We start from the raw sequence: 25,333 nt of genomic DNA on the forward strand, positions 1-25,333 counted from the left end.
ATGTCAGAGACTGGCACTCTACTGGAAACTAACAATCCAGCTTCACTTGCACTGGCTATTCAATCCATTCCAGCTATCAGAAAACCTGTTCTTATAGTCTCAAACTTGGTTCTAGAGCACCCTTCATCTTAAAATCATGATCTCTCTAAATTCTGCAAAACACAACCATCAGAAAGATAAGCTACTGTAAGCTGGCTCACCTGCTCCAGTAATTGATGTGTTTCTTCCATAGCTAAACATGCAAGGGAGCCAAAAACAATCCCCTGCTACCGATTACCATGGAAATTATAGTATTTCTTATACGTTTTTTCCGTAAGGAAATGCAACCCAAATATCCTTTCAAGAAAAGAAAATTTCAGCTTCCAAGTCATTTGGCCTGTACTCTGACAAATTCCTCTCTGCAAGCATAGACTCTTAACCACCATGCTAAGGGACAACACTAAGTTAAAGGTGCATACCAGGTGAAAAAATCTGTTTTATACTTTTATTAAGTTATTACAGCAATCCAAAAACATAGCTTCACTGCTAAAATACCACTGTTTGGACAGGGGGACAGATGGTATAACATATTAGCAGGAACTAGCACGAGAAAGCTCTCAGAGGCTTTTAAACATCTTCAGTATACTTCAGAAACATGCCCAAAGAAAAGATATTCCCAGATACTGCCTGGATAAAAGTCAGATCCTTCTATAGGATCACTAACTTCACAGACCAGAACAAACCAAACAAAAGGCTGAAAGGTCTATTCAGTCTAAGTTTTAAGGAAAGTCTTCTAGTAAAGAAAGCACAGATGGTGCATTTCGTGGTGCACTCTGGCAGACAGATGATATAATTTCAAATTAATGTGTTCAGCAGCCATTCCAGTTTAATGCTGTTTTTCAGCTTATTCTCACCTTTGCATCACCTTCTTCTATGACAGTTCAGATAATTCTGTAGTGGCAAATGGATGGGAAATCCAAATAATTAAAAACCCAGGGGGAAAAGTCCTGCAAGATGTGTTATCTTCAGCTACACTGGGATCAGCTCTGGTTCTTCATGCAGTCACACAGACAACTATGGTGGCATGGCTCAGAGAATGACATCAAGACTTCTGGGGGCTCCTTGAGCCGAATTAAGCACCCTAACATTACCTTTCTAAACCACAACCAGAGCTGCAGTTTATCAAACTCCCTAACTCCATTTTTACTTCCAGTTGACTTCTGACCCCCAAATCTCTATTCAAACCTGAATTCCAGATGCACAACCAGATATTTATAAAAATTCCAGATGCATTTTTATGTGAAAGTATAATCAACAAAGTGAAGATGGAAACACAGGGTTTCTCCTGCCTCAATACCTTTTTTGTTCATCAGCTCCTTCAGCCTTTGCAATTACATTGTCTGCTTTGGAGTTTCCCACCAAACACTCCACATCTTTTAATGACATGTGCCTTAAGTAACCAGTGTTGACATAGCACCTTGCTGACACTGAAGAAATCACATTCCTATGAAGTAATACCCTGAAAGCCCCCCAAGTAACCACTGTTCCAAGAGAGTAGCAATATATGCACTACCATTTTCATTTAGCTGGACAGGTTTGCTTGGGAACTGGTAACATAAGGATTTGTGAAGTGTTTTTTTGGGAACTGGTGGCAGTTAGATCGTATGAAATCTTCCTCAGAACCCCACATGCCCTAGGGTTCAAGAAAGCCAAAATACACAAAAGAAATCATTCCTGCAATCGGTGTGCTGTTCAGAATACAGTATGAAAAGACAATCTACTTTTTAAAAGATCTAGGAGCTTTCAGAAAGCTTGGTCAACTATCACACATTAGAATTTTCAGTTTCAGGTGAAGATCTCAGTTTTTCGCCCCCAAGGAAAGAGCTATTATAAACAATTCAGTAATTAAGACTTTCCATTCTTTCATATCTCAGTATGTTAGTGCCAAAACTAAGCAACATTCCAATTATACAGTCTGATATTACAATCGAAGTATGATTGACTTTTCAAAGGAAGAATTAATTGAAAGCAGACAGGAAGTTAATTTACATAAGCATATACTATAAAATTAAGTGCACTTACTAATTATGACCTTTAGAAAAGATTATCATTAAGGACAGTACACCTACTAAGCAAAGAACACACCTCAGATATGAGTTCAAAACCACAGCAAAAAGATGTATTTCTGTTGTAGAATATAAAAAGTTTTAAAAAAACAAAACCAAACAACATTTTAATAAATGTCTAAAGATTTTCTGAATTAATGGACAGCAACCTTTTTCCAGAGATTTATACAAGGAAGTAAGCAGGAAAATTATTATGGTGAAGTAACCTCTGTCACTTGCCTCTGGCTCCTCCTCCCATTCAGAGCCTGTCCTGCTCCAGAACAAAGGCTGAGATGACCATTCTTCAGCACAAGCAAAAACTACACTGCTCCTCTAGACCTGGACTTGTATTATGTACCTAAAATGCTCTAGATAATCACCATCACACTCATGATTAAGAAGTGACAAAATTATTCTCTAGTACTTATATATTTAGGTGAACCATCTTCCCAGCTAAGATTCTCATTCCTTCATATATTTACTTCCTCAGACAGATTTATCATTATCTAAGTACCTTCAGCTGAGTTACACATTACTTTTATTTACTTTAGAAGAGCAGTTACTATGCTGCATTTTCCATCCTGAAGATGTTTTCTGTTTTACTTCACGAGGCAGGCAAAAGAGAATAACAAAAATATTCGTTGAAATATATTTAAAATTAAGTAGGGATAAGCCTCCTATCAATGCCAGCAGAGCTTCCTATCAATGCCAGCAGAGCCTTGGAAACTACATGCTGCTACTTGGGTGAAATGCTTGGCTTGGCACTAGCTTGCTGGGTGACCTCAAACACCAGGGTTTGGGGATTCTGCCTCTGCCTCCCTTTTATGCAGGGGGATACGGAAACAAAGATTCAACAATAAAGTATTATAGTTACCTAATGAAACTACAGTATCACAATCTTAAAGAAGCAAGTATTGAAAATTAAATATATCAATACCATCTACTGACAGCAACAAAAAACCCCACATTAAGATTAGTTTCTAGCTGCACTTTCAGGAAATTATACCAACTGTAAACAGACATGCATTAAACTTTAAGTCATATTAGTTTGTTTCTAAACTGAAAGCTACTAAGTATCCTATTTTCACCACCAAAGCAAGCCTGTTGTAAAAGACACACTGTATCCCTTTAAATTCTTACACTGATACAGGTCAGAAAAATTAAGTAATATGTGAAGCACAGGCTGACAAACCTTCCACCTGACAAAACCTAGGAACACTTGTTGACAGTATTCCAACACAGATATATGATGAACAGTTGTCTGGGAATGATAACAATCTTGTAAAGCAATTCTATATAAACAATTATGATTTCTTTTTACAAGCAGCAATGCAAAACTACTTATCTTCATACATATGCTGAAGAGACACTGCTACCATTAAGCTTTGGTTTTATTTCATCTTGTTGGGAGCTACAGCACCTAAATGCCTGTGAAACAGGTGATAGCTTGTTATAAACAGCCACTGTACTTTTTGATTGACAGAAGTTACAGAAGAACAGAATAATTCCTGTACTTGTGGTGTCCATCACCAGTCTGCGATGCACCTATTGATGCAATTTGTCTTGTACTGACCACTAGCAAGCCAAATCACAGGAAAGAGACAGTGACTACTTTACCATTCATTAAACAGCTTACGAACAAGCACTAACAAACATAAGTAAGCAACTTAATTCATGTCTTCGTCAGACCTACATCTCAAAGCCATTAAGAACAAACTAGGTAGATTATAGTATTGTTGCCAGCAACCTGAACATGCTACTGCAGTCTTACTCAACTTTCAATTCATGAACCACACAAAAATACACCTGAAAACCAAACAAAACCCCAGTCATCAGGGACCATCTGGTATTAAATTGAAGCAGACAGACACAAACTGAGAATGGTGAGACTAAAGGCAGAATGACTTGGAAGAATTCACAGTTTGGGATGAGCAGAGAATTTAACTGTATGTACAGTGATTTTTAGACTGACAAAGCTCTCAGAACTCCTCTTCACCCCAACATTTAAAAAATTACTCAAGTGATGCAATAGGAATCAGTGATGCACAGAGGAACTTATTTTCACTAAGCTGTGTCTTCCTGTGGTATTACATTTGAATCTAGTCTGTCTGAATGATGTTCTCAATATATTACTGAAGTTACACCTCAGAAACTGCTAAAACCAATTTTAGTTCTATCCAAGTCTTTCCAAACTGAAGTGGTATTTCCATTCAATAAAATTTCTACTACTGAAGAATATAATAATGTAGTTGTTAGGCATCATATACTTTGCATAAAGCAGCAAGAAAATTAGTCATTGCACAAATTACAATAATCCATGAAATGAAAAAAAGATGCATTGACCAATTAAAAAAATTAGCACTACCGCACCCGTCATTTTAGCCTCTAGTAGCTCAGTTTTCATGTTAGGAGGAGTTAAATTAAATTATGAAAATATATATACGTGCATATATACACATACACACTTATTTGAAACATGTTGTACCAAACTCCTCTAGCACAAATACTGGGAAACAACATAAACCCCTCAAATCTGTGGCAATTACCATAAATCAGATTTTGTCAAACAAGTAGACACCAACACTTCATGTGTTTCCAAATGTTGGTTTGGAAATCAAGGACAAACAGACAGAATACATAAAATGTTTACACTCAGATAACCCTTAAGGAAAGTAGAACTGAGATTCAGAGGAGAAAATATCCAAATGGGAGACATGAGAATGAGATACACAACTGGTTTATTTTAGCTGGCAAAAAGATACCATAATGCCTCTAGTTACCCTTTATTTTTTGGTCTGATATGCTGCACAACAGCATAAGCATTGTACAATGTATCATCCTTCTTTGCCTAGATAGTTTAGTTTCAAAAAAGTAAGTCTTGAAATAACCATCAAAATGAAAAGTAGCTTGCTAAAGTCACCCTTTTTTGCTGTAGTTGAGACAGCCCTAGCAAGTTTATCTACAGCCTTTCTCTGTAACAAGAGAAATAAATCTGGAACAGAAGTACTCTCTCAGTACACAGGCAATCTTTAGTAAGGACAAAAGAATTCTATTTGGTTACAAGAACACAAAAGTCTCTTGAAGTCCTTGAACTAAAAACTCCCTCTTTGAGTGTCCCAGTGTTACACTCTAGGCTATAGAGTCTTGTGTAGAGTATGTTACAGACACCACCCAAAGCCCAAAATAAAGTCACCAAGTTTTCTACCAATGTTTTAAACCCTGTATGTCATTCTGTTTTCCATCTAAAAGAAAAAAAAGAAAATGATAGGTCTGTTGTTTAAATTATATGCACTCATCTCACTGTTACCCCTGAACCCAAGGTCTCCATGCTAGAAAGCTCTGTACAGTAAGAACATTATCTTACAGCCTTAATTTCAAAGTTTGGAGGTAAAACCCTAACTTTTTTATAATAAACCAGTACCCTGAATAGTACCTCAATTAAGAGGTACGTATTTCCTGGTCATGTGCTTTGGTTTTGTTTCCTTAGGGGAAAAAAAAAAATGGTCACCAAATTTCTATATCTAACAGATAACATGATTTACTTGTTAGCAATTGCCTTTACATGGATGGCAGTCAAGTTGAGAATCACTATTAAGAAGCAGTGACTAGGCAGACAAAACATACAAATAATTAAAATGGCTAGAGGCTGAACTGTGATTAGAAATAAGAATTATTCTTTTTATGCATAAACTTTTGAATATTTCCTGTCTTTGAATAATCTTCCAAAGAAAAAACGTGAAGAGACTCTTACCAGCTTCCTGGGAATTTAATACTTCTAAGGCATGCATCATGGCACTTGCGAAGACATTGGCATCCTCTTTGCTGCCAAAATTCAGGCCATACACCTGCCTAGCATCACGCCACTGGTGGAAGGTCTGTGTAGCCTGATTGTACTTCAGCCCTTTCGGAATGGCACAATTTATTACCACCTATAATCATAAAGAAATTACTTACATTTAAAATTGCTCTTTTACCACAAATTTCAGCTTCACAGATATTTTATTTCCTCTCCATGTGGGTTAATAGCAGTCCCACAATCCAGATCACAACGGCATGTAGCTATTTCAATTTTAATTCCAATGCTGCATGAAATCAATGGTGAGAACACACAAGGGGGCTAGTGGCATAGTTTGTAAAAATTTCTGTAGCTTAAGCATATTCTCATTTCAAATGATGCAGTGATGTTCATTAACAGCAATGTAGTAGTATCAGCAAAAAATTACTGACTCTTAGTAGCACAGTACTTCATGCGTATATGCATTTGGATTCAGAAATTCAGTTTTCTAATTAAGTTTGGCATACTTCTTAGAATAATGTTTTTTAACAAAGTTATCACCTTTTCAATGTGGCTGCTGGACCCTTTAGCCTTCCCTGCTTTCAGTAGCAGTCTATATGGACTTCTATTCTGCATCATTAAGTATCATCATGGCTCACAAAAAAGGTGATAAATTCTAGCCAGTAGGAGAACTACTAATTACAAGCCATCCACTGAGAAAATCCTATGAAACTTGGATAATTATATCTCATCTTTTTCCACTGAATTATGAGAGAGAAAAACAAAACCAGAAACAGGGTTGTTCTCAGATGGATGCACAGAGATTGATCATTCTTGGAGTAAGTGTTTAATGACAAAACACACAGGAGAGTATAAGCCTATGTTTCAGGTGTGTGATAAATGACCAAGAACAGACTAAAGTAATTTTATGAAATGCTGGGAGAGAAGCAGATATAGAAGCTTTCCTAAACCAAAGTTATTTGCATTTCCTAAACCTACCTAGTATTTCCTAACCCACCAAAAGCACCACAATGCAGACCATATTTAAAGGCAAAGGGCTAAGTTTGCCATTTAATCTATATCCAACAACTTCTTCATCAAGGAAATTAAGATGTAATCCTTATTTCCTTCTCAACCTCTTTGGGTAGTAAATAATCATTATTAACAAATGTCAGAAGGTTATTTTTGAACAAACTGACCTAAGAAATGAGAAAAGAAACTATGCATTTAACTTTTCACAATATAGGAAGAGTTATAAAAGAACTGCTGGTACCTACAGAGACTGTAGCTAAGAGGAGAGAGTAAGGATGAAGAAAAGTTCTTAGGCTAACACACTGTCTTAAAGAGAATCAGATGGCTTCTGTGTACACCAGTAGCGATTGTATCTGCCTGTAGAAAAGAATGGCAAAAAGCACAAAAGGACAGTCACCTTGGCCCTATGTGAAGTGCTTTGTTTACGAGGGAAAAGCCAAAATAACAGTTTTGCTAACTGAGTTCAAAATAAATTCATTATTTCTAGTTGCCATAATTTTACTGAAGGCCTACTTCTTAACGTTAAAAACAATCACAAAAATACCTTAGTATTCCTATTCCAAATTTTCAGAGACTCCCTTACCTGATGGTCCTGAATCTTCCTGCCCACTACTCTGAATGTGTTGTTGCCTGTGTGATGATATATATGAACTCTGCTGAAACCGGTTGATCCACCAGCTGGTACCCATTTCTTATTGGCATCATCGTAGACCATTACAGCAGCTCGTGCTTGGCAGATACTCTGTTCACTGTTAAAACACAAGTGTTTTAGGGTAGAACATAAAATTACTGAACGCAAATCACTTTTTCAGTACTTTTTTTTTTTTTTTAAACTCAAAATATTAAATTACTTGCTGAAACATCCACCTTTCTAAATACAAAACCATTAGCGCTTTGACTTTTGCTTAGAGATGTTCATTCTGAAAAGTTGTGGTCAAGATGAACAGGCATAACTACTACTAAGAGAGATGAAGATTTACCTTCCCCTCCCTCCTTCTCCTCACCATCAACCACGAAGCTTAACTAAATGCCGTAAAAAAGTTTTCTGGAAAGACTGGAGGACAAAGAATCTAGAGTTGTACTGGTTTCATAGAGTTTATGTTTTCCAGTGGCAATTACCTATACAAGAAAATGAGGACTGGAAGGACTCTTTTTAATATATATAGAGAAAAACACACAGAGTAAAGTTCAGGAGAAAGAAATTCACCAGCTCATAAACTAAATGCTTTTTGATTTTGATGTACTTTACAAGAGCTGACACCTTGAAGTACTATTTTGTTCCTTAGAAAAAGTTCTATTGATTACTGAAAAGCACATTTTCACCCATAGCAAATCAGCAAAATCCTGATTATGGCAGTAATTTGGTACAGCCTAAAGTTACAAGGGAGCATATCAGGAATGTCATCATTTTAGAAGCACAAGAAAAGCAGAACGTACCACAAACACACTATTTATTAGGGGAGGAGAGAGTCATACCACACAAGTTGTCTTTTCAGGAAATGCCCAGATGCAAACAAGAAATAAAAATAGAAAGGAATGATTTCTTATCAGGAAACCAAACTCTCTAAACATACCACTGCAGCACATCCAACATTATAGAAATCACATGATGCCTTGCTTTAAAGGAATGCAGCCTGCCATTTAGAAAATTGAGAAGTCTGAAGAGACATGCATTCTCCATAAATTACAAAAAGGAACATAATGAAATATTTCTTACTTTATGAAGGAGGGACAACTTTCCCCCTCCAGTTTTTCATAGGGGTTTTTGTGGGGTTTGTTGTCTGGTTGTTTGGTTTTGGGGAGGTTTCTGTGGTTTTTTTGGAGGCTTTTTTAAAAGATGAGGCTGAATTTCTCAGTATCTTATTTCCATCTCCTGGCACAAGGAAATTCAGCACAGCATCCAGCTGTTTTGATAACTTTCAGTGCTCATGTTTTTGAAAAAAATATAGCATTAATGTGTATCACTCTCTATTTTTATCACACTTTCTATGGCAATCCAACAGTTAAAAAAGAGCTGAAGATTGGGATGCTTTCCAAGGGTATGGGTGAAGAGACAATATTGAGATCATGTCTCATGCATGTGAGACATTCAAGATTAGAGGAGGAAACATTCCCCTGATTTTAAAAATGCATGTGTTCTAGTTGCACCACCTATTCAACAACTAGATCAACATGGGTTAACACTCTCTAATTATACCACCCTTTTTCTAGACAGAATTTAGTTCAATATAGGGATACCAAAATTATTGTATGTATATGTGTGCATATATATAGTGCATATTTTCTCAGAATAGTTACCATTTATTTTATTATTATTAAAAAAAAATCACATGTGATCCAATAATAAAAATTAGATGCAAAGAAAATAAAATTAGGTACACATTCCAGGTGTTTCACAATTCCATTAAAAACATGCCAGAGGTAAATAAGAAGGTTCCCTCATCTGAGAAGGACAATGCATAGACCTATTGGGCTTCTTTATTTTTAGATTATTTTGGCACTCAACTATCTTAAAACTTCAGACATAAAAACATTCTGTACTGTTCACAATGTACAGAACAAACAGTTGTGGTTTTTCAAAAATGCATAACTATTACAGAAGGCTTTTGTAAAATTTCTCAACATGAAACTATTCTTTGCTACATTTGAATCTGGATCAATCACAGGCATGATAAACCATAGGTGACAGGATCTACAATTTGGAATCAGAGCCACGTGTTTTGCAGGGCTCTTGCCAAAAAATAACTTCCTCTCAATCATGTGTCAGACTGACTTAAAAAATCATTTAGATTTCATTAAAAATGGATACAATGAGTGTAAGCTAATATGTTCCAATTACAACAAAGGTAGAACCAGAGATTGCTTGAGCAAAGGTACATCCATCAGAAGACTTAATTAATAGGACAGACGATAAAGTTCAGATGTTCTTATTCAGAGCATTCTCACACTGAGAGCATTCTTAGTCCTTCCACAGGCCTAAGCTTTTATAAAAGCTCTGATTTTACATTATTTTATTTAACACAACAAGAAAAAAAACCTACTAATTTTGGAACTGTTTGGTATTCAAGTGGCACAGTTCAGAAGCACAAATAAGATGACCTTGAGTTGAATTTTTAGTTTTTCTTTAACAACTGTTAAACTATTTTTAGTTCTACTCCTCAGACTACGCTTTATAACTAGAAACATTACAGAAGTTTAGATCTTGAATATTTCACGCTCCATTTAAAGTAAAACAATTTTTAATAGCAGGGGATTATTCTTAACGATAAAAATATAAAAAATTATTCACATGCTTTAAAAAATGACAAATAAAAACAATTTCCACTTGATCTATTCTATCGTTAAAAAGTCAGCCTTCTGCTTTTATTTGACACAAAATCTGTAACTAAAATTTCAATGTTCCCGTTTTATAATTTTCATATCCAGGTACCAATTTCAAGGTGAAATACTCCCCTCCTGCCATCAGTTTCCACCACCCATCACTTTATCAGGCTGCAGCAGTAACACAGAAAAATGAAGCTATCATTATCAGAAACAAATCAAACCATCACAGTGCCTTCTTCCAGGGTTCAGTAATTGCAGATAGCTAGATGTAGGGAGGATTAATTCAATTTCTTCATCTTGCTAAAACTTCTGCACTCTATAGTGATTACTTTCTTTTATAAACAAAAGCAGAGACAAGAATTTTAACAAAGAGTCTTTAGGTCTCCTTTTCAATTACCATACAATTATTTAACATTTCATTACAGTGTATTAAAAAAATTAGACACCCTCAAGTCTAAAAAAAATAAATATGTAACTTTTTAAAAATAAGACACATACCTGAACTCAACTAACCCCAAAGGGCTATGCCAGACTGAAACTCCATGCTCTTAGGTCATGGCTATCTTTGATAGGTCTAATGAAAATCAAGGCTTAGTTTTCTTTCCATGATCCACCTTTTTCTAGGAAAACGCTAAGTTTAACATTTGGACTTTTACTAGAACCTAAGCCAGTGTCCTTTGTACTCCTCCTCATATACATTAACTTAATCTAAAGTTGAAAGGAGCAGAAGCAAAGCAAATAGAACAGTGCCATTTATCATATGTCTTGCTCTTGGATTACACTTTCCTGCTGTACTTATAACAGGAGACAGGTTTTCAATAATCTTGGTATTTACCCATGAACTCTTCACAGACCACAGGCTTTTCTGAAATAGACTTCCCTTAGACTGCAGGAATTGACCACAAGATGCTAGAAGATGGTTTCATTCATTCACTGCTCCCCTTTGATCTGATAGTAAATACATTTTTTTCACAGATTACTTTAGCACTAACGGGGCATAAACAAACTGTCTACAGCCATGCTGGAAAGGAAAAGGGAAAGGATCCTGGCCTGTATCAGGAACAGCGTGGCCAGCAGGTCCAAGGAAGTGATTCTGCCCCTGTACTCAGCGCTGGTGAGGCCACACCTCGAGTCCTGTGTCCAGTTCTGGGCCCCTCAGTTCAGGAAGGATATCGAGGTCCTGGAGCAGGTCCAAAGGAGGGCAACTGGGCTGGTGAAAGGACTCGAGCACAGATCCTATGAGGAGAGGCTGAGGGAGCTGGGGCTGTTCAGCCTGGAGAAGAGGAGGCTCAGAGGAGACCTCATCACTCTCTACAACTCCCTGAAAGGAGGGTGTAGCCAGGTGGGGGTTGGTCTCTTTTCCCAGGCAACTCTCAGCAAGACAAGAGGGTACAAGAGGTCTCAAGTTGTGCCAGGGGAAGTTTAGGTTGGACATGAGAAAGAATTTCTTTACTGAGAGGGTGATCAAGCATTGGAATGGGCTGCCCCGGGAAGTGGTGGATTCTCCGTCTCTGGAGATATTTAAAACAAGACTTGATGTGGCACTCAGTGCCATGGTCTGGTAACTGCAGAGGTAGTGGATCAAGGGTTGGACTTGATGATCTCTGAGGTCCCTTCCAACCCAGCCAGTTCTATGATTCTATGATTCTATGATCTTCATCTATCTGTCATGTCATTGGGCCTTCAAAAGCATCCTACAGTATTTAATTGCCTATTTACAATTTTTCCTTTTTCTGGTATGCTGTAATGGTGTAGTGGTTGTGGAAACCATTACTCTTCAATTAGCCTACACCTTCCCAACATGAGAGCTCATTAGGGGAAGGAGGAAAATGAGTGAAGGGATCTAAATCCAGCTTCAAATGCTACTGCCAAGACACAGAGATGCTCAAAGAACTGACTGCGTACTTACTAGGGCAGTGGGTTGAGGCACTAAAGCATGAACCTCAATACTTACTTAGAAAATTTAAGAAATAGTGTGTTCCCAAGTAAACTTACCAAACTAAGTATATGAAATTCTCTGCTGAAAACAGAACATTCGTAAAAGGGAATAGCCATGGAAAACAGTGCTCACCAAACCTCAGGAATCAAAGTGTACATACTCTCTTCCCAAAATCTAAAGCTTAACAAATAGCTAGATAAATCTATGCTAGAAGTTCTTCCCTATAAAAAGATGTAAGGCTCTAACTGTTAAAGCCAACCATAACTCTGGATAACTACTCTGGATAACTACAGCAGTACCTTATAAAGCCACCACCTGTGATGGTTCTTAGTTTTCATTTGGGATGGAAGAGTTGGGGGAGGTCTGGCACTCAAAAGGCTCCCACAAAAAACTGCAATAGTAATGAACTATGAGAGTATTCTTATGGGAGAATATAATTTCCTTCTACAGTGATGAGATCGTACAGAAAACTCAAAAAACATAGTAAACTAAACCACAACAATTTTTTGCCCAAATGGAATGTATTAATTCTGTCACATTTAAAGTTCTTGAGCTCAGTGTGCAGTGACACCAATCCACTGCCTACTGACCTGAGCTTTTTCTCTCCCTAAAAAGTGGATGACTGTTTTTTCTAGTTTTCCTCTCTCAAGAACTAAAAGGATAAAAACATACTTAAATGATCCAACTCAAATGGAAAACAGCGCAACTGCAGCCATAGAAATGATCATTTAAATATATTAACAGCATGGAAAAAGCTGAGATTGCTGATTCTCAACCCTTAGTATTTTTGTCAGTGAGGTAGCTCATTTCTTTAAAAAAAACTGTGTCCCACTACTGCTTCTTCTGGTGATTCAGCTTAGGTTTTTTTCACTGGTATGTTCTCAGTTTAGAGAAATGTAAAAAGATGTTCCTAAATGTGCAGTCTTTGTGGAGCAGGAAGGAACTGAAAGAGATGCCAAATCATCAAACGTCTATTTAGGATTTTCAAACCATGTGGCACAAAGCCAGAAAGAAATTCCAGACATTCTAACACTGATGTCTTAAAACACATTTTCAAAAAGTAGTCAAATGCTGGGTCAAGATAAGTTTTATGTCTTAGCAGTGGTGTTTTGTAAGTTGGTTTTCCCCTGTTTGTTCCTGAACGCCAAAAGGCACATCCCAGAGAAAACGTGCCAATATTAAAAAAAAGTACTGGGCCTGATGCCACTACTGGGTGGTAACTAAAATGGTCTTTACATTCTGGTGAACTGAGAACCAGACTGCACTCAACGAAATATTTTTGGGTCTAGGAGAAGCATTCAGATTGTTTGTTTCAGGAACAGGATGAGAGGAAGAAGAGGGGTGGTGAGTGGGTAAAGGGAAAGCACTTTGGGTCACTTTTTAACACATACTCCACTGCTTTAATTTTACTCATATTCTGAGCTTTAGCCAGCAGCAAATCCCAGGGGAAGTTAACTATAACAAGCACAATCTCCTCTTGACAACTAGATGGGCATTCATGTCACTAACAGGGCACTGTGAAACAATATAACCCATTTGGGATCAGCAATGGTTAATGTAGTAGTTCTTAAAATTGAATTTTCTCTGTAACTCATACTCAGCTGAAAAGTAAGAACCTCCAATTTTTCTGTATTATTAACATCTATCTGAATATGCTGATGAAGGTGAACATGACATGTTTGGTACAGCAGAAGGAACTATGCCATGCCATGCTACTTGTATCCAACTTCAAATGACGTGGGTTGTTCACTCCAACACTTCAGCTCGTACAGAATTCACTCACAATTCCAGTTTTAGAATAAGACTAATTTTAAACCAGATTGTTTATCTGACTGATTTACATGCAAATTCTTCCTCTGACACTGTAAACCCCTGGAAGACAAGAGTGGATATTAATTACTTCTAGGAGGTCAAACAAACAAGAGTTGCTGTTCAAATGGGAGGTGAATGTGCAGGGGGTAGTCCCAGACTGCTTCACTCACACATCTCCTGGTAATGAGTTAGCACTTTCCAGTGCCAGCAAAATTTTTGATTGACAACTGAGATTTGTTCACCCCTCCCTATTTTTCAACTGATAACAAAGATTCAGTCATCACTCCCACTTTTTCTTCTCATGAATTACTCAGAATACAGATTAGATGCAACATCAGAAACCAGTGCAAAATCCTGTATGGCAAACCCCATTCTGGCTCCATTCCAGAATTTTAGCTGGTACACAGTTTACTGAAGCTAAACTTTCTTTGCTCAGTGAGCACCTTCCATAAAGAAAATTACTTCTCATCCCATGTATGAAAGCATTTAACATTAATTTAACAGCAGTCTGCTCTTAGTGCAAATACAATTTACAGAATAATGTTCTCATTGAAATAAATCTGTTCCTTCACAATTCTGCAGTTTTTTGCTCCACATTGGCAGCTAAGTATCGAACAGGTGAAGAAAATCATTGCAGAACACTCAGGCAGAAAAAGAAATTCTAGAACAGCAGGTGTCAAATGAAAGTCTACTTTTCACAAAGAATTACCATTTTTTAACCCCTGGAATTTTTTTCCAACATTATTTCACATGCCATATTTAACATAAGTGTATTTCATACAATGGACAAAGGTAATTTTCAGTTAGCTGTTGTCTCTATGTTCAATGTTGTCTTTTAATCTTTGGTGATTTACATTAAAAATTCCCATTATTTTCATGAATGTTTTATCATTCTGAAAATGCTGGTGTCATACTGAAATGCTCAGTATGCATTAGAATAGAACAGTATTCTAAAATTATTCCTCACAACTTTAGGAGTCTCAGAAGACTGGAGAAATTGGCTACCAAAAACATCAAGATACCAATAATACAGATGGGATTAACCTGAAAACTAGCAAGAAACATTACAGAGCGCTGGAAAGAGCAGCGAATAACTCAGAAGCACAGGCAGTGTTCTCATCAACACTCAGTAAAAGGAAAAGGCCGGGAAAGGGACAACAGACTTGCAAAAAGTCAGTGAATGGTTGAGGGAATGGAACCATAGGGCTTTGACTACCTAGACCCAAAGGCTCATTTTGATGAACCTGTTCTGCTGGGGGCCAGGGAGGTTCACCTACCAGAGAAAGGGAAAAGAGTCTTCGGACAGAGTTGGTCAACTTAGTTAGGAGGGCTTTAAACTAGGAATGCCAGGGGAAAATCCCTCAGTTCATCCAACACCCACTAAGTTGAGGACAGAGCCATGAACAGATGCTCTTAACCTGGAAGAAAATTAGAGGCCAACAGGAAAGAGTGTGTACTGATAGATATAATCTCTGTCAGGAAAACTGCTTTGAAGGGAGCACATCTCAAATGCCTCAGTGCAAATGCATGAAGCACGGGGAATAAACAAGAGGAGCTGCACATGTCTGCAAGCCTTCAGGGCTGTGATGTTACTGGTATCACCAAGATGTGGTGGGATGGCTCCTATGACTGGAGCATTAGGATGGCTGGGTACAAACTGTTTAAGAAGGAAAGGAAGGGAAAAAGAAGAGAGGGTGTCACCTTTTATATCAATCACCAGCTGGAGTCCATCGAGCTCTGCCTGGGGATGGATGAGGAGCTGATGGGTCAGGATAACAGGGAAGTCAGGGGCAAGAGATATCAATAGTGTGGCTCTGCTCCAGGACACCCAACCAAGGTGACCAAATGGATGAGGTCCTCCTTAGACAGATAGCAGAAGCTTCCCACTCACAAGCCATGGCCTTCAAGCTAAACATATTTGTTCACTATCTTCTCTTGAGATTTAAGAACAAGGTAAATATTACAGCTTTCAGAGTCTGCATTTCCTGAGCAATCTGAGTGCTTGAACAAAAACTGCAACACAATCAATCATTACATTGCAATCACTAGGGATCATGTATCTCATTTTCCTTTCAGATGAAGAAGTCCCAACTCCTCCTGTAATAGCAAGATAGCAGCATTTCTACATTGGCTACCACCTCAAAATTGAAAAAATTGGCTACCAGAAACATCAAGAAATTAGAAGAGCTTGTAGCTGGTACAAAATAACCACCATGTTGCAGAAGTTGACTATTCAGACAATGCCTGGCATAATGTGCCCAATCTGGGGCTCCCAGTACAGAGAAAGACAAATTGGAGCAAATAAGATTTAAATTAAAAATTTTAAAATGGCGGGGGAGGGCGAGGGGTGGGACCTAGTGAAAAAGATGCTTGAGGAGAGGCTGAGATAGCTGTGTTTGCTCAGTCTTCAGGTAAGGCAGGCATCTAACTGCCATTCTCAACTACCCAACAGCTCATTACAGAGACTACAGTCAGAATCCTCTCAAAAGTGCAGAAGAGGATGACAGCTAATGATCAAAAGCTACAGAAAAGGAGCTTGCAACTAAGTAAGAAAAAGTTGCACCAAGAGAGCAGTTAAACATTGGGTCAGGCTGCACAGAGGAGCTGTGATACCTCCATCCTTGGAGACCTCAAAATTCAGCTACGCAAGGCCCTGAACAACCAGAGGATGACTCCTTCTGAGCAGGGGATGGGAGCACAGGGACTCTGAGAACTCCTACCTTGGCTGAGTTGTTCTCAAATGAAATTCATTTGAGAAGGTTCCACTGATTTGGAAACATATCATAAGTACCTTAGTATGGCAACAACTGCCTTAGCACCCTTCGTTTTATTGGAACGATCTTCCCAAAAATAATGTGCATTTCACACTGAAGTTTCAACCAGCCTCTCTTTCTGTACCCTATAAATAAAGATAGGAAACACTAGTACTTCTAATTCTCAGCATCTAAACGTAAGATTAAATAAACTACGTAGGATTTACATCACCAACCTGAACTACTAAACAATTGTCTGAATATTTTTAATTACATTCTACTAAGCCATATTAGATTGTTATGATAAGCAGAGCAACTCACTGAATTTGATTGTGAGAGAGAAACAAAACACTTAAGTTCTCAACCGTGTATGGAACAAATGAGAGCACCACAAAAGCCACTGAAATCAAGGTATTTAAGTAAAAGATACAAAAGACAGTAGGCTCCTCAGCACCTTTATTTCTAGATCAAACCAACCACATCTTCAAGTCTTCACCAACTTGTAGCTCTTACTAAACTTCTTATAATTCTTTCTACTATTAAGAAAATCAAAATATCCTGTGAAACTATTAGAGGTATAATAAAGTGAGACAGAGAAATTTGAGCATATTACTTCAACCAAGACATTGCTCAGAGTGAAATGGAAGGGCCCTCAGAGTGAAGCCCTCCTGCCTGCAGGGTACAATGGGACATGCCAAGAAGCCTGCATGGATAAGCAAGGAACTCCTGGACATACTTAGGGTAAAAACAAAGTCTACAGAGGATGGAAGCAAGGACAGATACCCTGGCAGAAGTACAGAGAAGTAGTCAGAGAAGCAAGAGATAAGGTTAGGAAAGAAAAATCACAGAGAGAATTAGATCTGGCAAGGGAGGTTAAGGGCAACAAGAAAAGTTTCTATAGGTACATCAATGATAAAAGTAAGACTAGGAAAAATGTGATCTACTGTGCCACACAGATGTACACAAGTCTATGGGACCAGAGAGGATCCAACTGAGGGTACTAAAGGAGCTGGCAGAAGTGCTCACCAAGCCACTCTCCATTATTTATCAACAGTCCTGGCAAACTGTGGAGGTCCCAGTAGATTGGAAACTGGCAAATGTAACACCCATCTACAAGAAAAGATGATCTGGGAAAACCATAGACCTGTCAGTCTGTCCTTGGTGCCAGGGAAGGTTATGGAGAGGTCATCTTGAGTACCATCACACGGTACATGCAAGACAACCAGGTGATCAGGCCCAGTCAGCATGGCAGCTCCTGTCTGACTATCCTCATCTCCTTCTACAACAAGATGACTCGCCTAGTGGATGAGGGAAGAGCTGTGGATATTGTCTGTCTGGACTTTAGTAAAGCTTTTGGCACTGTCTCTCACAGAATTCTTCTTCAGAAACTTACGGCACTTGGCTTGGATAAATATACTCTGCATTAGATGAAAAACTGACTGGATGGTCACGCTGAAAGAGCAGGAGTGACTGGAACTAAATCTGGATGGTGACCGGTCACGAGTGGTGTCCCCAGGGTTCAGTGCTGGGGCCTGTTCTCTTTAATATCTTCATTAATGATTTGGGATGAGGGGATTGAGTGTACCCTCAGGAAATTTGCAGATGATACCAAGGTAGGTGGGTGTGTTGATCTGCTGGAGGGTAGGGAAGCCTTACAGTGGGACCTAGACAGGTAAGACCAATGGGCAGTGGAATCAAGTGCACCCTCAACAAGTTTTGCTGATGACACCAAACTGTGTAGTGAAGTCAACACTCTGGAGGGAAGGGACACTATCCAGAGGGACCCTGACAGGCTTTAGAAGTGGGCTTGTGCAAACTTCATGAAGTTCAACAAAGCCAAGTGCATGGTTCAGCACCTGGCTTGAGGCAATCCCATGCACAAATACAGGTAGGGAAGAGCAAGGATTGAGAGCAGCCCTGAGGAGAGGTGATGGTGGTCTATGGCAGGGGGGTTGGATCTTTATTCTCTTTCAGGTCCCTCCCAACCCTAGCCATTCTAGGATTCTGTTCTTTGATTTTTATTTGTTTTTTTGCAGAGAATTCAGACCCATCTAATGAAAGCAGAAGAGAAGGTTCTGCATTTCCTTTTCATCCTTCGTAGGTATTTACTCATAGCATCAGAGGTCATTCATAGTGGATGCAGCTTTGGAGACCAAGCAGCAGACTTCAGAACCAGCACCAAGCACCACCATTTCAAAACAATTGAACATTTTGTAGGACGAGTGAGTTCATTAATTATTCAGCTTTCAGTGGTCAGGCGTTTAATATAATTACCAGAGTTGTTGCAAGGTGTTAGAATTTACTAAAATAGTATAGGATTTCAGAGGACAACTGATCCCTGATTTCTCATGGACATTGGTAAGATTGACTATTCAAGCGTTGGTTGCTACTTATTGCTATGACAGGAGTAAAAGCTAGAGGGTAAACATCTGAAATTATTGATAACATTAGCATAGAAACATAGCATCAACTGCAGCATCTGATAAGGTGATGCATGTATGATTCTGCAGCTGTGCTTCTGGTAAGCTGCTGAACAGATCCTAAATTGTTACAGTGGCAGTTGCCAAGAGCCCTGCAGATGGCTGTCCAGAATAACAGCCTTGGGTTTCTGGAACCTGGGTTTTGAGCTCTTTGGTAGTGAAGATGACAGTGTGCTTACTACCCCTGAAAGGGAAGTTGTACAAGCTTAGGAGTATCTTCTGGCTCTCAAAACAGTATCCAGAATGCGTTATCAAAGTAGGATTTCCGTTCACTCTCACCTCTCCAAAGAAATTATCTTTACATGTTCTGAAATCTTTAGGATTTTTTAGCTTGAAAGCATACAGTTTAGTCTCTCTAGCATATGGGAAACATTGAATTAGGACTATTATTATTATGCAAGTACTGTCTTATTTTTGCAGGGAAGAGACGGGTTTTTGTCAGCAGCCCTGTAAGGTTTCAGTGTATCTTGTGGAAGGTGCAGAATTAATGAGGAGCCAACTGATAATTTAACATGAAAATTTCTAGAGATAATTGCATTTCAGGGCCTGTTAATTTGGCAGATAAGCCAAATGCAGATCAATTGGAAATGGGTGAGAAAAAACAGTAAATCCTTTTCTAAGGATATAAAGCGGTGTCTCACTTATGTTGATGAGGTACTCTGATTTCAGGTTTTTTATTTTAAGAGAAGACTATCTTCTGTTTCCTAAACTTCTAATGTAAGTGCAAGAGTTTAAATTCTTGCTCACTTGGTTTCTTATATTTAATGTCTTTTGAATGTTAAAGGAACTCAAGGTATTCTGGGTGTGGGGGTTTTTTCTGCCACAGATATTGAGAACTGTGATACAGAAGCTCAAATTACACAGCAGTGTTTTGAGCCACCAGCAGGTGCTGTGACTGCATATTAGTTCAGATTCTAATAAATTTATGCATGCTCCTTGGGTGTTTCTCAGATGTAGGACTGGAGCCATGTCCTGGGAATACCCGAGACAGGTTACTTTGACTGACTGATTCTTACTCCATACCTTTCAAAAAAGCAGCCTGTTCCTTTGAAAACAAGAAAACCAGTGTCTACTAAGAGCTGGGATACATTTAGTAACTGCTGGATCTGGACCTTTTGCATAGAGCCAGCATTTGTCTCTTCTGTGGCAGGGCTTACCTGCAGAAGGTGCCTGTGAGCTGAGTGTGCTTGGGAGGCAAAGTTCCTTACTGCATCGCTGCCTGGGGGATCCATACAGAACAGTTCTGTCCCTTACTGCTGACAGAGCAGAAAGGAGTGCTTGCATTTTTTGTCTGGATGTACCTATATCTATCTATGTTATCTGAGCCAGGATACTACAAACAGTTCCTGAATGACAACCAGCAGTTACAACCTTATTTTGGTTTGGTGGTTGTTTGGGTTTTTTTTGGCATGCACTATGTTGTGAAAATCTACTCATCAGATTTGTCACAGAAAAGATTATACGTGAGCACGTTTGTCATATTTTGGAGTAGACTTGCCTCTCAGTAGGAAGTTCTTGCTCAGTTGGCAGTAAGGATACTATTTGATTTTTTTTGGCTATGTGCAAACAATGTTTATTTGTTAACATCTCTACATTTTACAGCACAAATGCTGGTTACGTAATGGAGTTGAAGAAATTCTGGTTTATACATTTGTTTTTAATAGAACTTTAAAAAAACCCTTTGTATGAAGGCATTCCTCTTGGGCTTATACTGCTATATATATATATATATATATATATATATGTATGAAAGACTTCATCTGTGTGTTCATAAGCCTTCTTCATAAGTTGAAGGTCGTTACCTGATGCAGCAGTAGCTCTGGGTAGTTCAGGATGCTGCTTCACTGCTGTGAAAGCTTTTCTGACTTTAACTGTTTGGGTGAAGGAAACACTGGTGGTCATGGTGAGTTCCACTGCATGCTGTTTCATGAAGAATTTGAAAGTACTATTTGGTGTCTGGCCAAGCATTTCCACGTGCTTTGAAGACTCACTTAAACCATGTTGATTGATTTTCTTTTCTGATGCTTTTTAGGCAGGACACAGTAAAACTGCATGTTGGTGCTTGGGCTTTTTTTGTTTTTTTTGTTTGCTTGTTTGGTTTTTATCTGCATATTTTCTGTAATGTGGCTATCAAAGTTTGGGGCTTTTTTAGTTCATTTTGGATTCTTTTTTTAGAGAATTCTTGCTCCTGTGAATGTGTCTATGTCTACTTAATAACAGATATTAGCTCCTAAACAGCACTGCCTGGTGTCCCTGCTAGTTGCAGAAGCTCTGTTGCCCCATCTAGATTTAAACAAACTTTGTGTCCTGCTTTGAATACAGATGACACTGTTATTCTGATGAAGTACTGCAAGAAAAACAGCTACTGACAGTCAGATTACTGTTTTTGACATGGCCTGGATTTGATTAGTATGCCTAGGTCACTGGCAGCCTTTCATTGCTGGAATAAAAGCAAAAGTAACTGGTTTCTAAACCAAACCAGAATTTTGGATTAATCAGTGGACTGTGCCAGGGTAGCTAGCCAGTTTACTGGGGCTTCTTTTCTCCTACAGTCTGAAACAGCCTTTCTCTAGCTTTCTCCTTTGTTCAGTCAGTGCTGGCAATCAGAACCTTGACTCCCCCTGCTTATTTTTGCTTCATGTTAGAGTCCATTTGTCTTAACTTTAATTTTGTGAAGAGCCATGAAGTGCTTCTGAAGCAACTTGTGTAAGGATGCCAAGGCACAAGAGCTGCATGGTGTAGCATGTGCTTCTAATCATTTATGCTTACATTATCCTCACTGACATGCTGGTAGATGGATTAAGAAGTGGTGTGCAGTCTGGCAAAATATGATTAGTCTGCAGTACACGGAGTGTCTGGGAAACCCTGATGTAAGTCTTGAAAAGCTTTATCTCAACAGTCTTGCTTGATAGCCTCTGGGAGCTTTTTTCCCCAAACAAATGACTCACAGGCCTTAGGTACTTCATAGATTCAGTGAATGCTGTTCTTTGTACTAAGGTGGGGAGAGAAAAGCAGTTTACCTTTTCGCTTTTAAAGATAATTATAAAATTTAAAAATAAAAACCCCCCACATCTACCAAGTTGATGTAGAGGACAAAAAAGTCATAGTTGAAAAAAGTTTAAAATGTAATTTTTTTAAGTCTATAATTAGCTTCTTAAGTGTTTTCTGGAAAACTACCTTTTCATGTTACTCATACAGAAGTGTAAACTAAATTCTCTTTACTTTGGTTCATGCTACATTAAACAAATCTTAGTTTTATTTCATCACATGCTTTTTAGAAGTAGAATTGGACAATTGAGTGTGCAAAAATGGAAACACTATCAGCACCCAGATAACAGAACTGTTGTAGCATATGCCCACATACAGCATAAGACTGATAAGAAAACTTTTCTATGTGTCTCCCCACAAAATGTGTCTTTATGGCTGGTAGTACAGGCTGCCTGCTTTTGCTTCCTTACCTTAAGTTTGCAGCTGATTCAGAGAATGAATGCTTAGCTAGTCTGAAAATGAAATGTTGGGCTAAGTCCCTTGCACAGTATTTTTGTACTGTGGTTACAACTGATGGTAACTGAGTCTTGTTAAGTGTGTAGCTGGTGCTATGAAACAGCTGTGTGCTGTATGGACCAAAAAAAAAAAAAAAAAAATCTCACCAACCCAAAACAAACGAAACCAGCTGAAAAACCCAAAGCTGCATCAAAACTCTAAGAGCACAACCTGAAGGCACTGGTTAAAGATTTGGATTCCCAAAGCTTCTGTTAAGAGGGAAGCTGCAGGACACTCCCTGTGTGTTTTAAAGATTAAGCTTCTGAATGGAAAGGATGTCATGACACTGGAACAACCCAGCCTAGTAGTAAATGCTGTAAATAGCAGAACTTTGTCCCCTGTCATGAAGCTTAAGATACTTCAGCACCTAAATGACTATTTCAGTGAGAAACTTAAATTAAAATGCTAATTAAGATAATGTTTGTTTGCCTGGAACAGGTGGTTTCTAAAATGAAGTTACAGCTGGAAAGTTAATACAAAGATAGGGCTGCTGATCTGGAATAATGAAACATAAAATTTCTAGCTCCGTAACAGCTACCCTGTACAATGGAAGAGACCCATGGGATGCCAGCTGGATTGTGCTACTCTTATACTTTAAAATAGCATTTTTCAATAATTACTGCTGGATTAACTGAAATATTGCAAATGCTTGTTCAGATAAAGCTTTCTGGCCTTTGCAATTTGCACAAACCTAGAAAACAGATATGCTGATAGGGAGTATTAATTTTCCAGTGTGAGCAAACCTCCTTCAACTCACCTTAGTACTGCAGTTAACTCCACTGAATACCAGCAAATAATCAGTGAATATATTATGCTTGTAAATATTTTTCCAATTGAAGCTTACAAATTACTTTCTTTTTTTGATTATAGCTCTCTAGCCATACTATTCCTCTGTTGTATTTTTCATAATTTATATATTAAAATCATAGTATAAAAGCCTTAATAACTCGATCTAGTTCTGTTTAGGCAGTTTGTATTGCTGCTTCATGGACTGAACTTACTTAAACTGAAAAGTGTTTTTGCTTGTTAAGATTCACAGAAGTAACTTAGGAAAGGATTGGCAGAAAAATTAAATACAAAGTAGTAATAACCTGTGCACTACTTCAAGTTTAAATATTGAGGTTTTAACGCGAGACAAGTTATAATGAGTTAAAATCCTTAAGGAGGAGAAGACAGAATAACTGACATACGATTATAACTAATACTGAAAAATAGTGTCTGAACATATCTTGCAGTTTTGCTAGATAAATGCACTCTAATTAAATATTTTGTGATCTTACTACTGTTCTGAAAACAATCTTTGTTTTTCTAGTAAAGGAAGCCATTAACTACATTTCTCCCTGCCCTAAAAGGAAAAAATACTCGTCAGAACTTCACAGGATTTCCCAAGTAGTGCTAATACAATTGTGTGTAAAAAAATCCATACCATGCAATGCATTTTATACAATGCATTATGTATACACATATGTATATAATATATAAAAATCCATAGGCTTTTCTCTTTTGAGTGATGTTTGCAGATTTATTCCACTTCAAAGTCAAATCTTGTGCCTAAATAAAAACTCACATGCCAAAGTTTACTTGAATAATTACTTGTATTTGTTCATGCAGATACGCTTAAGGTATGAATTGTCCTTTCCATGAAAGTTTCACAAGGACTCTTGAAAAAGGACTCTGAAAGGACTGTTTGTAAAGACCATCTCCTTTTGTTGCCATTACAAGCACATGTGATGCAGTTTGTTTTAAAACTTTGAGGTAGAGATAGGTAGGTGGTGATGTAATGGAACAGAAATTTTTACAGGAAAACATGGGTATGTCCCTGTTACTTTAGATGTTTAACAGATTAGCACACTTAAGATGAAAGTCACTGTGAAACAGAATTGACTTGCTAGTCTTAAAATTCAGGCTTCGTTTCAAAACATGAACATTTGCAAAGCAGAGAGAACAACTGGGGAGACTTACATTCTGCAACCAAGAAACCAAGGCAAACACAGTTTCTCACTGTTTAACATGGTAACTTGTTCTGAAGTGAGAGTAAATGTCAATGACAATATTTAAGAAGAATCTTAGACGATAATTACATTGCGAAAGCGCTGGAATACAGGAAGAGTTACTCTCTGGATAGGCAGCATATAATGTCATAATAAAGGTGTTAATCTATTTTATAACTCGTATGAAATTGCCTTTTTACTAATTGCATTTTACTAGTTTCTTACATGTGCATGTTTTCTGCTCTTGAGAAAGACTGTTCTTTATTTCACTGGGTAACAATTCTTGTAGAGTTTGATAAACCTATTTAAGAGAAGCAAGACATGCTGAAAAGTAGTTTTTGCTTTACTCACTGAAATGACAATTCAAATGTCCTTTTATAGTAGCTATTCTGTTTAGATAAAAACCTTCAAAATAATTGTTAGGAGCACACTGCTGCATTGATGCGCTTGTGTTCAAAGCCTGTGCTTACTGCCTTCTAGTTATTTCATGCATCTCTTACAGTAAGAATTAAGTAGCTGACAATTAGAGAAACTCAAATAGCTTCTACTTGATGGTTCATGGTGCATGCCTCCCTTTTTCTAGGTCAAAACATGAGATGT

At 38.0% G+C, this 25,333-nt stretch overlaps 1 protein-coding gene across 6 annotated transcripts in view; it reads right to left on the minus strand.

Annotated features, from left to right (window-relative positions):
• Positions 1-25,333, minus strand: part of ENAH (ENAH actin regulator) — a 93,235-nt gene that overhangs the window by 44,390 nt on the left and 23,512 nt on the right. For all 6 annotated transcript variants that reach the window (XM_071739781.1, XM_071739775.1, XM_071739779.1 and 3 more), the window contains exons 2-3: positions 7,475-7,640; positions 5,836-6,013 (exon numbers count right to left, since the gene is read on the minus strand). In XM_071739781.1, coding sequence (XP_071595882.1) covers positions 5,836-6,013; positions 7,475-7,640 — 344 coding nt within the window. The remainder of the gene's footprint in view (positions 1-5,835; positions 6,014-7,474; positions 7,641-25,333) is intronic.

This window comes from Heliangelus exortis, chromosome 3 (assembly GCF_036169615.1).
Source record: "Heliangelus exortis chromosome 3, bHelExo1.hap1, whole genome shotgun sequence".
Classification (NCBI taxonomy): domain Eukaryota; kingdom Metazoa; phylum Chordata; class Aves; order Apodiformes; family Trochilidae; genus Heliangelus; species Heliangelus exortis.